The sequence below is a fragment of the Melitaea cinxia genome, chromosome 7 (genome assembly GCF_905220565.1).
Source record: "Melitaea cinxia chromosome 7, ilMelCinx1.1, whole genome shotgun sequence".
Lineage (NCBI taxonomy): Eukaryota > Metazoa > Arthropoda > Insecta > Lepidoptera > Nymphalidae > Melitaea > Melitaea cinxia.
The window spans coordinates 4,842,156-4,855,013 of NC_059400.1; the positions used below are offsets into that span (position 1 = coordinate 4,842,156).

General features: G+C 35.3%; 1 protein-coding gene across 1 annotated transcript; it reads left to right on the top strand.

The window, feature by feature from the left end:
* Nucleotides 1-781: 781 nt before the first annotated feature.
* LOC123655232 lies at nucleotides 782-5,458 on the top strand. Its single transcript, XM_045591059.1, has 2 exons — nucleotides 782-1,671; nucleotides 5,370-5,458. Exons 1-2 carry the CDS (start codon nucleotides 786-788, stop codon nucleotides 5,441-5,443), a joined length of 960 nt encoding a protein of 319 aa, XP_045447015.1. The 5' UTR covers nucleotides 782-785; the 3' UTR covers nucleotides 5,444-5,458.
* Nucleotides 5,459-12,858: the final 7,400 nt, after the last annotated feature.

Genomic DNA, 12,858 nt, shown 5'->3' on the forward strand with positions numbered 1-12,858 from the left:
TATTTTATATCTACTATTTTTGTTAAAAAAAAAAAAAAAAACTTCGCACAACTGTCACACGAGTGTATGAAATATTTGTACTTGAATAGCCAATTTATGCTTTGATGTCAAAGCAAAGTAGTTTATTTTAATCATCAAATTTATTCGTTCATATATGCATATCCGTCAAAGGAAATGTAAATTTGGACCGAGTGTTTCTCGAACAGGCGTGGGTTGCGGTCGTCTTATTTGGCAGCGAACGTTTCATACAAACAAAACACAACATATCAAAATTTGCAATTAAATAAATTCACAAAAGGCCGTCAAATTACATTTGACGGCGCATAGACATTTTTAGAGTGACGTTTTGGCACTCTGACACAACCCCGGGCGCTAGTGAGCTTGAGCGAGTGAGTCGGGACGGACATTGGACATTAGTTTGTCAACGGTCTCTCGATTCACATCGTATCGATACATTACGCGTTCGGTGGAGTGTCTCTGTGTGATTATTAATGGTTATTGAAGAACTAGTAAGAACTTTGTAGTGCTAATGAACAATTGTAAATCGAATTATAATTAGTGATTATATTGTGTATGATTTGCGAAGCGTCGTTTTATTCTCTTCGTCCGTCAACTCACGTCTACCCACATTATAATAGTTATTGTTGAATATGGATGCAATTAATAATGATGATATAGGCCAACTGCCTTCATCAGAAGTGGGATGCGCAGGACAAAGAACTGAAGAGAATATGCAAGGTAACACAGCGTCGGCCTCGTCGCAGGCACCCAATCTTCTACAAAATATGGAAATGTTACTAACTAGATTATTAGCGGCTACTCAAACGCAACCCACGAGTAATCCTCCCACGCAATTGATTCAGTTTGACCCTGACTGTGTGGATGCAGACATAGAAGGCTGGTGCAAAGTGACAGAAATTATTATTGATAGCAAGAAGTTAGAAGGTGCAGAGTTACTATTATTGCTTACACATGCCCTTAAGGGGAGGGCCGCCTCTTGCCTAACTAAACTACAATCATCTCAACTAACATGGTCGCAAATAAAAGAAATTTTGTTGGCAAAGTTCGCTAAGCCTATGTTACCACAGGATTATTTCGATGACGTGCTTCGATTTCAAATAGGTCTAAAAGAAACAGCATGCGAGGCGGCGGTACGACTATGGAGTATTATAGAACGCATTCCACGTACAGAAATGGCTGAAGACATAATAACAGGATTTGTAGCATCAGTATTAAGTCAAAAGGATGTCATGATTCGTAGGGAGCTTCATTCTCATAATGTTGCCACTAGATCTCAACTCTTTCGCATCCTTAATGGAATATCGTTAAAGCGGAGGCATGATGGTAATGACAACCAAGAAATTGAATTAAAAAGAACTCGTTTTAATGAAGGTCGCTTTACGGGAGCATGTCACCGTTGTGGTGTGCCAGGACATAGAGCTGTTGACTGCCGCAAGAAACGTGAAGAAACTAGTTCCGCAGAGAAGAAACTGATCCAATCTTTTCGAATACCTGATAAAACGCGAGCGATTACGTGCTTCGTGTGTGGACAGTCGGGGCACCTCGCGCCGACATGCCCAGAAAGAAAAGAAAGGAGCGGTGCGCCGATAACCAAAGAGGTCAACGTCTGCGAGCGTAAATCATCGATGGGCACGTTAACTACATCATCTGGTGAGCCCGTTTCATTTCTTTTTGACAGTGGATCTGCTTGTTCGTTAGTCACATGTAGTTTTTCTAAAAAGTTTTCGGGTACGATTGAAAATAATTTGGTATATTTGACAGGAATAGGTAGTGAAAATGTAAAATGTAACTCACAAGTTCTTAGTTCCATCAATGTACAAGGTATTTCACTACAAGTATTATTTCATGTAGTACCGGACGGCACCATTGCGGAACCCGTAATTTTAGGTCGAGATTTATTAGGAAATAACATTCATGTCGAAATAGATAAGGATCAAATTATATTTTCTTTGCGTAAAGATATTAGTGTAACTGACAAAACGGATTATTTTAATTCTCTAAATACAGACTTAGACGGTGATAATAAAATTGCTCTAATTAAAATATTACAAAAATACAGCGACTGTTTTATCGATGGCATTCCGACACGACGTGTTTCTACAGGTGTATTACGCATAGATCTGATTGATCCTACTAAAACCGTGCAACGACGCCCCTACAGATTAGCCCCCGCGGAAAAAGAAATTGTGAGGCAGAAAGTCGAAGCGCTTTTAAACGCAGGTGTCATTAGAGAAAGTCACTCTCCTTTCGCTAGTCCGATCCTTTTAGTCAAGAAAAAGGATAATACGGATAGAATGTGCGTAGATTATCGGGAGCTCAATTCTAATACACGGCCCGAGCACTACCCGTTGCCAAGAATTGACGAACAAATAGATCGTCTTCATGGTGCCCATTACTTTTCTTCATTAGACATGGCATCTGGCTATCACCAAATTTTGGTAGATCCCGATAGCATAGCACGAACGGCATTTGTGACCCCTGAGGGCCAATATGAGTACCTGGCAATGCCGTTCGGGCTTCGGAATGCAGCATCTGTCTACCAGCGGTGCATTAATAAAGCATTAGGTCCCTTAAAAGATAAAGTAGCATTAGCCTACATGGACGATGTCTTATGCTATTCTGATGACGTTATAAAGGGTTTGGAGCGCCTAGATGCCACGCTGAAAGCACTTTCAGACGCGGGCTTCTCTTTTAATATTAAGAAATGTGCATTCTTGAAAAAGGAAATTGACTATCTAGGATATGTGATAAAGGCGGGAAAGGTAACTCCCAATCCATCAAAAGTGCAAGCTTTAGCAAACGCTCCCACACCTAAGACAGCTACACATGTTAGACAATTTCTAGGGCTTGCGTCCTACTTTAGACGCTTTATTCCTAATTTTACCCGTATCGTAGGACCCCTATACCCACTAACAAAATTAAAAGGCCCAATTAAATGGTCAGAAGCACACAGTGAGATTCACAAAAAGATTGTGAATATACTTACGACAGAACCTGTACTAACAATTTTTGATCGGGATTCGCCAATAGAACTACACACTGACGCGAGTTCAGAAGGATATGGGGCGATACTAATCCAAAGAAAGAATGGTGCACCTCATGTAGTTTCCTATTTTAGCCGTAGAACATCAGATACAGAATCGCGATATCACTCTTATGAGTTGGAAACGTTGGCTGTTGTTCGAGCTGTAGAAAATTTCCGCCATTATTTGTATGGTCAACATTTTACAGTCTTTACAGACTGCAACTCTCTGAAAGCATCTAAATCAAAAACCGATTTAACCCCTCGTGTTCATCGGTGGTGGGCTTTCTTACAAGCGTATGATTTTGATATTGTGCATAAACACGGAAAAAGCATGGAACACGCTGACTTCTTATCAAGAAATCCACTTTCAGTTTCAGCATCTGGACCCTCTCATACGAATGACGGCTCGGGCGTATCCAAGAAAAACAAAGAAGTTCATTTTGTAGAGTTGCATAAAGGCTGGCTTTCTGTAGAACAGAAACGCGACAAAGAGATTCAAGATCTTATCAGTAAGTACCATAACAAAGATTTACCAGAATTGGTTGCGCATACTTACGATGTCCGAAAGGGCATTCTTTATCGAAAAATAGAACGTAAAAAGACTACCTTTTGGTTGCCAATCGTACCTAGGTCTCTTACATGGACTTTGATTAATCATGTGCATACAGAAATCAAGCATCTTGGCGCTGAAAAGACGCTAGACAAAATATATGAACAATATTGGTTTCCACAGATGGCTAAACAAGTTCATAAGTTTATTGAATCCTGCATAGTTTGCAAAGCCTCGAAGGGTTGTTCCGGGGCTCAACAAGTACAACTCCATCCAATACCAAAAGTAGCGACACCATGGCATACTTTACATATCGACATGACAGGAAAACTCAGTGGAAAGAGTGACAGGAAGGAATACGCTTCAGTCATAATCGATTCCTTCACAAAATATATCCTACTTCAGTATACACCCTCACTTGATGCGACAAGTGCCATTAAGGCTCTTAGAAAAGCTGTCTGTCTATTCGGCGCCCCAAGGCGGATTATTGCTGATCAAGGACGGTGTTATATAAGTGCAGACTTTAAACAATTTTGCAGCGATCATAACATGGAGCTTCATCTCATCGCTACTGGCTCTAGCAGGGCTAATGGTCAAGTCGAGCGGGTGATGAGAACTTTAAAATGCTTACTTACCATAATAGAAAACGAAACCAATAAAACATGGAGAGACGAGCTCCCAGAGGTGCAGTTAGCTCTTAACTCCACACGTTCCAGAATAACCGGATATACGCCAACAGAATTGATGTTTGGCATACGAGCACAATCCTTAGGAATGTCTAGTATATTACCTCACTCGGAGCCCGAATCTCGCCTAGACTTAAGCGCAATTCGTCAGGATGCATCTTTAAACATTGATAAGGCTGCCACAGCTGATACTATACGTTTTAACCGCGGTAGAGCGACAGTAAAACCTTTTGCACAAGGGGATTTCGTCTTTACAAAATGTAGTGAACGTAATCAAACGAAATTACAACGGAAGTTTAAAGGACCTTTTGTTATTTCGCGAGTTTTAGACAACGATAGGTATGAACTCAAGGACATTGATGGATCTAACAGAACTTACAAATATGCTCACGAAAATTTACGTTCGGTACCCAAAGGCTATAGTGGATTAGTTGAAGCAGCTACTATCTTAACTAATAACGCGGAGGAGGCCGAGACGGCGATCCACGATCAAGAGAATGAGGGGGTACCATCTGACGATGATAGTGATACAATTTCTATAGCTAGTTCACAAACTCTTACCGCTAGTTCGGAGACCCTCTCAGCCTCTGAGCGTGATGAAAACTAAATCGTAAGTTTACCTAATATCAGAACCTGTCTTAATGTTGCTTTAATTGTAGTTAATTTTTGATATATGACCTCATGCGTGACAAATTGGAAAATTTCGAGAAGTGTCTGGGCGTTAGAACTGGCTCATGTGGGTCGATGTTCTAAGGCAGATTGTAGTGGCGTGTTTGTGTATACTGGACACAGTGATCGGTCAAGGAAACTGGCCTATACAGGTCGATGTTTCCGACCAGATCTCTGGTCGTGTGTGTAATGTTCGATTGTGTTAAATGGTCGAAGGGACGCTGAGGGGTTGTCCGGTCTATGTCAGCATTGCTAATGTTGGCTAGTCGAAGGGACGCCTGTGCTCAGTTGTCCGGTCCATTGTATGGTGAAACGGAAATGTTAAAAATTACATATTACATGAGACATGGCACTAATTATATTGAGTCAGGGATGAGCGAGCGTACTGAAAACAATAAATCGTGTTCTATCTTTTTAGATCAACTGGAACAGCGAGGCAGGATAAGAAGCACGAGGGCGTGCTATTGTCAGTCCGGCCGTGACGGCGCATAGACATTTTTAGAGTGAAGTTTTGGCACTCTGACACAACCCCGGGCGCTAGTGAGCTTGAGCGAGTGAGTCGGGACGGACATTGGACATTAGTTTGTCAACGGTCTCTCGATTCACATCGTATCGATACATTACGCGTTCGGTGGAGTGTCTCTGTGTGATTATTAATGGTTATTGAAGAACTAGTAAGAACTTTGTAGTGCTAATGAACAATTGTAAATCGAATTATAATTAGTGATTATATTGTGTATGATTTGCGAAGCGTCGTTTTATTCTCTTCGTCCGTCAACTCACGTCTACCCACATTATAATAGTTATTGTTGAATATGGATGCAATTAATAATGATGATATAGGCCAACTGCCTTCACATTTATTACGTTTATTTATGTTTTACAACACAATACAATACAAATATGCTTTACTATTCAACCAGAAACAATACATGTAACACAAAAGAAAAAGAAACAAGCAAGGAAAATAATAATAATAATAATAACAAAAACAAGTAAAGAATCCATAGTCGGGCGGCTAGGACAGAGAATAGAAGTTAGAGTAAAAAGAAGAAGAATGAGATGGAATTTTACGAAGGAGGTTACTATCAGAGCGAAGAGACCGATTGTGAGAATTCGACAATAATTCAAAGCGTTCTTTTAAGTAGCACGGCGTCTTCATATTGAACGGTGAACAGTAGATAAGTGATAGAGAGTGAGTATTTCGGCGGAATCTAATTGGGAGCCACCCGAGTTTCTTTCGAAAATCAGAAATGTGGTCATATTTCTTTATCCCAAAAATAAACCGAATAGAGAGATTTTGAATACGCTCGAGTTTATTTAGTTGATCTTCCCTAAGGTCAAGATAATAAGTGTCGGCATAATCAAGGATAGGTAGAAGGATGGTTTTTGCTAGCACAATCTTTGTGTGTTTGTAAGATATTTCGTAACCTGCGCAAAGAACTGATCGCACAAAACATCTTACGGCTTAGTTCCTTTACTTGTGAATTCCAGGCTAAATTTCGGTCAAAAATGAAGCCTAATTTTTTTACTTCTGCACTGTAAGGAATGATATTGTTGTTAAAAATAATCGTTGGCAGAAGTGCTTAATCTAAGCGACGAACCAAACGAAAGCTACCAATAATAATAGCCTGGCTTTTCACGGGGTTTACTTTCAATCCAAAAGAATTACTGCAGTTAACAATTTCATTTAAGTCTGAATTCAATGAATTATTTGTAGAAGGAATATTAGTTAACTCGGAGTGAGCATAAACCTGGAGATCATCAGCATACAAGTGGTAGCGAGAAGTTATACGAGAAGTTATATTATTGATAAAGATTGAAAATAGTACAGGCGATAAAACGCCGCCTACATCGGCCTTCACGGTAACCCATTCAGAGAACGAGTCTTAGACTTTTATACGTTTTACTTGTAATATAACAAAACATAATGAAGGAATTAAATAGTTAATTTTTAAGAAATAATTTTGTAAAATCCTTTGTTAAGACATAGTTTTGGTGTAGTGGTGCGTGCACCATACCGCTCAAACACAGGCGATTACGGGTTCAATTCCTGGGCGTTGTGTTTGTGTATTGTATGTGTTTTCGGATCCTCAACACAGGAGAAATCCTACTGGAGGATCCGTGGAGTGTGAAGCGTTTATTAATGCTTATTAAATTTAATCGCGAGGGTAGCTGAACGAGATATTTTGTTTAACATTTATGTTTTCGATCAAATAAATTACAGCAGATACATTTAGACTAGCAAATGACAGATCATTTGTTTAACCGCTCATAAACATTATAACTGTGACAGTTAGATCTATATTAATAATTTAAAGAATAATGTGTTGTTCAAAGTTTCTTTAATCTAATGCAAATAGCTGATAAAAATATTTTTCTTGAAAGTGGTCCGTTGTTCTAGAACTGAAACAGATGGGAACCAGTGAACGAAAGCGACAATCAACCTTGCCTGTATTAAAATTAGACAGGCGCAAATATATGATACCCATATAGTCTAATAATGAATGCGTATGTTACACGGTAAAATATATTGTTGAATATTTAACGTTTCGGAATTTTCAGCAAAAGTTAATTTAAAAAATACTGGAGTTACTGTGTTCATAAAATTTAGTCAATTACCAAACTAGCTTCATAACACTAAACTGTACATGTGTTAATTATACTTATACTACTATACTACTTATACTACTTATACTACTTATACTACTTATACTACTATATGAATATTTACATGAAATTGAAAAAAAAAATTGGAAAGCAATAGAATTTATATTTATATTTATATGCGTTTTTTATCATAACAGTCTTGAACTCGTGGAAATATGCTTAAATAATAGTTAAAACAAATATTTTTCAGCTTTTGAATATTATTTCCAATAAAGATCACTCTCAAATAATAATATTGTTTTAACATCACGTGTATACAAAGACTAGTAGTTATTGCGTACAAGTGAATTAACACAACTGTTGCTAACGAGTTATTTCGTGTTACGAAAATTCAGTGAAATATAAAATATCGAATATTGGTTGCTCCACTCAGTAACACTATACTAGCAACCGTACACTACCTGTGAACCACACACAGGCTACCTGTCTTAAATTACTATTTATGCAATTAAATACACTTACACACATAATTAAATACGCATATGTATATTCAAAATTACATTGAAATAAAAGCTTTATATTATAACGCTTCAGCCTGTAATATCCCACTGCTGGGCATAGGCCTTTTTCCCATGTAGGAGAAAGATCAGAGCTTAATCATATCATATCATATCATATCTGCATGTATAATAATCTATACTAATATTATAAAGCTGAAGAGTTTGTTTGTTTGTTTGTTTGTTTTTAAACGCGCTAATCTCAGGAACTACTGGTCCGATTTGAAAAATTCTTTCAGTGTTAGGTAGCCAATTAATCGAGGAAAGCTGTAGGCTATATATCACCACACTAAGACCAATAGAAGCGGGGCACTAATGAAAAATGTTTCAAAATCGGGTATTTTTTTCTTTTTGAGAGCTTCCCCAGGTAACCCCAGGTAAATAAATTATTATAAAAATAAATAAAAATACTAAACTTCGACGAATCAAAAGAACAAACAACGCTATTGAAAACTTCAGAAAACTAACAGAAATGGGCAGAATACTTAAATAATTACAGACAATCCAATATGGACCGTGGATGCTTTATTTGACTTTTTAAACTCATATAATATTTATCAAATGGTTGGGACCTTACGTTAATTATCTTCGTTTTAATCCTCAAATAAAAGCCCATCCTAAACAAATACGTTACGGAATAATGCCTCGAAGACAAATAACCATATCAAGGGATATTATGTCGTTTTAATACAATGTACAAGTATCCTTCAAGCTCAGTTTGATGAAACTCTAAAGCTTGAACTTTATTCATGTTTAAATAATCAAATGAATAAACCTTAATTTAATCATTAAGTAACTAATATGATGCTTTACCACGCGTGACTGATAGTACAGGGATTTCTAATCAAAATTCGAGTATCATATTAATTACATTTTATGTATAAGAAAGACATGGTGAAAAAGAGTGCTTCGAATATTACATTTACGAAATGTTTAGTAATATTTTAATTATTATTTTGATAAATAATAATTATAATAATAATTAAAATAATAACTTGAATATTAATAATTTACCTACATTATGATATATTTGATTATTCCAATTTTCTATTAGATACATATAACCAAATCTTGATATATATATTTTTTATTTTTGATTTATATGATGTAATATTATTTTGTAAATGCATGGAATTAAAGGTTTTTTTATTTTTTTTTTATTTAGTAAAATTAAATGCATCCATTGTCATTCCAGGGGAATTGTTGAAATGAAAACATTTATTTCATCATAAGGTGATATACACACGTAACGAAAGTCAAAATAATGTCATTTACAAAAATAATAATACAAATAAATTAAAAAAAAAACTAAACAAAAAAGTGTTGTTTTGAATACTCCATATTTTTATATAAATAAAATTAAATGTCCTCAGCTTTTACGATACTTTTCGTATACATACCAGAGGTATCGTAAAAAATAAACGATGTGTACATTTTTGTAAGACCCTTGTTGGACAAACCTTTTCCTTTCAAACGAGAATTAAGATTGAAAGAAGAGGATTACGAAAACAGACTTGTGCAAGAACTTAAAAATAAAAAATGTCTTATTTAATGTAGGTACACTTTTTATTTTAAATTAGCTGAACCGCATAGCCTTACTCGCGTTAACCTTAAAATCATAACAATTTTTACAGCCTATCCTATAAGTCGTAAGTTTTAATGAGAATTGTTTTGCGATTAAATATAATTTTTACCCTGGCCTGTCCAGCCGTAACTGACACAGATATACTGATACTAATATAGAACAGATTTTTTATTCTCTGTGAAAAATATCCTTTTTTTAAAATGCTTTAAACAAAAGTTTCATTTACATTTCATTGACCAGAAGTTTGAAACTTTACAAATCAGTTAAAAGATAGAAATATAATTATTGTTACTTAATTGAGGCGTAAAGGTTAAACAAGGAATAGCTTACAATGTAATTATACACAACGACCAAGACCCCAATAACATACGTATTGGAATACTGACACGAACAGATATTGAATACCTAAACATACGTTACAGTATTAACTGGCAAAAGCTGATCGAGTCGCGGTCGATAAATTATTGCTACTCGTTTTAAAATCGAATTTAATTTACATTAATGTGAGATATTTAATTCAGTTTACCGATGCTTTCAATATTGTTTTCTAATGTTTACGCGAATTTCATTCATTATAATGAATCAACTTTTTTGGTTTTTATTCGTAAGTGCCCGACGTTACGGATACTTTACAGAAACTGTGGTCACGGGAGGACAGGACTCACCGTCTCATGGTCACAGAGGAGAAAAAGTTGTTTCATTACAATCCTTTCAATGTTTTTTTAGTATTGAAGTCTGTAATTAATAGCAATTTTTTCCAGTTACACTGTGAAACAGTAACAGATTTATTATTTATTCAACAAGAAACTTTTGCGAAAAGCTTTGTTTCAAGCTGTAGCTTGAATAGGTAAATTTACAAGTCATTAAAAATTCTTCAGAAACATGCAGGTTTAATCAAATGTTTCCGTTCACCGACGAGCATGAGATAAGTAACCTGTTTAAATTAATTTTTGATTACTCGTAATTTGGAAACTGATATCTTCAAGTTATTAATATATATATATATATATATATATATATATATATATATATATATATATATATATATATATATATATATATATGACTGAGTGGGTAAAGATCAATTTAGTATCCATTAAAGGATAAATTAAAGATATTTTTATCTGGTTTAAATACTAATTATTAATTTTTTTAATACGATGTCCTGTAATACATTTTATACACATTTCCGTATATATACAACAACTACAATATGAAACACATCGTCCACATGAAGCATGATTGTAATCCTGAACCCTCTTATATCCGTAACGATTTTTTAAGTGGACAGGCTAGGCGGTGGGGAGATTAAATGACAACAATATAAATGATGGAGGCTGGCAATTAAGCGTTCGCCCGCCGCATCAATCACACGGATGCGAGCAGGCTGATTTGTTGCGTTATTTTCATCTACGATTCGAGCATTAGCGGGTATCGGATATGGAATTATAGTATGATGCTGATATTATTTACTTACTTATGAAGTAAAACTTCTTGACGCACGCTAGGGTTGGGGAGTATGGTGAATGCGTGACGAGAGCGTTACGAAAAGTGTGATATACTGGCCTATTTTGTAAAAGTTTTACTTCAGTCGTGTGGTCTAAAGCACACTCGTTTTTTTTAAGAGACGAAGTACGTTGTTTTGTTATGATACTTACTTCAGTACCCAACAGTACAAAATAATTCTTATAACTACATTTAAAAGTCCGTTTCTTAAAGTCAAATACAGACTTTTATTACGATTTATATTGATGAAACTCTTTATAGTTTAAGCCTCAATATATTTTTAAACTTACATCTATACTTTTTAATTAGGGGAGCGAGGGGCTTGTTGTAACATTTTTCATGAAAACTAATATATCTTGAAATCTATTGATTATATTGCTACTAAATAAAGATGGATGGATGCTGTAACTCTTCCTCTACCCAATAAAGTAAAAATAATACCATAACTATTATTCATTATTTTATAATCAATTATTTTCTAGAAGAAGTGCGGTGTTACAACTTACCTCGTGCTTGGGGCAAGTTGTAACATCTACCGGGGCAAGTAGTAACGACAAAAAAACGACACTAATACCTGTAATTATTTATTCTTTGTTTATTTTTAACAAAATTGACACCTTTTTAAAGTAGGTATTGTGTAATTCTTATCAAAAATCAACTCAAATAGACTTTTAAGTAATCAACGCCTAAAAATTAAATAATTAACTATTTTATGTACTTAAACACTACTTATAATCATCATTGCACTTTTATATCACAGTAAGTAATTAAATTATTTATATGTAAGGTATGCTTCGTAATTATCTCTTTTTAATATCTATCTAACAAAGTATTGTACTTATATAAGAAACAAAATTTGGTAGGTTTCATTATAATTAAATTCAGTCTTCATCTGAGCAACAATTAATACAAATAAAAGAAATAGTGTCTCCTGTAACACATTCTACATGTGCCCACATCTTACAAATGATACACTCTACTCAATCTTCTTTATTTGAATCTGTGTAAGCTTCACCACATACCAGACAATATGTATCTATAAAGAGAGACGTGACATAATCCGAAAGTCTGACTAGCTTTCCGAATACTGCATTTTTTTTCTAAAACTTCAGTTGCCTCTAACTCGTAAACTTCTTTTATACACCCTCATTCTAGAAGAAAGGAAAAAAAGTAGGTATCTACGTCATAACAAACCTGGAATTTTGTTACAACTAGCCCCGGGATTTTGTTACAACTAACCCCATGGTATGATTTTTAACATTTATCAACATAACTATTTAAACAATTTAGCAACCTTAAAAACTGTTACACATTATCAAAGATAGATAAATTTGAATGTAAATAAGATATAGAAAGTCTGAAATTAGTCGATATTAATAATGCAAACCAAAAGTTTACGACAGTACAATTTCATATTACCTGGCAAAAATGATGCGCATGCACAATTCCGCTCACTGCGCCGGCTGGTGGGACACTGGCTATGGCAACATGATGCAGCGCGGTTTATAGGTTAAATCGAGTCAAAGAAATGCGTTGATAAAGTTTAAGATCCTAGTGAAAAGAGCCTGTTACTACTTACCCCTGTTACAACAAGCCCCTCGCTCCCCTACCTACTTTAAAAAAACAAGTAAAAAACGACACACGCTTAA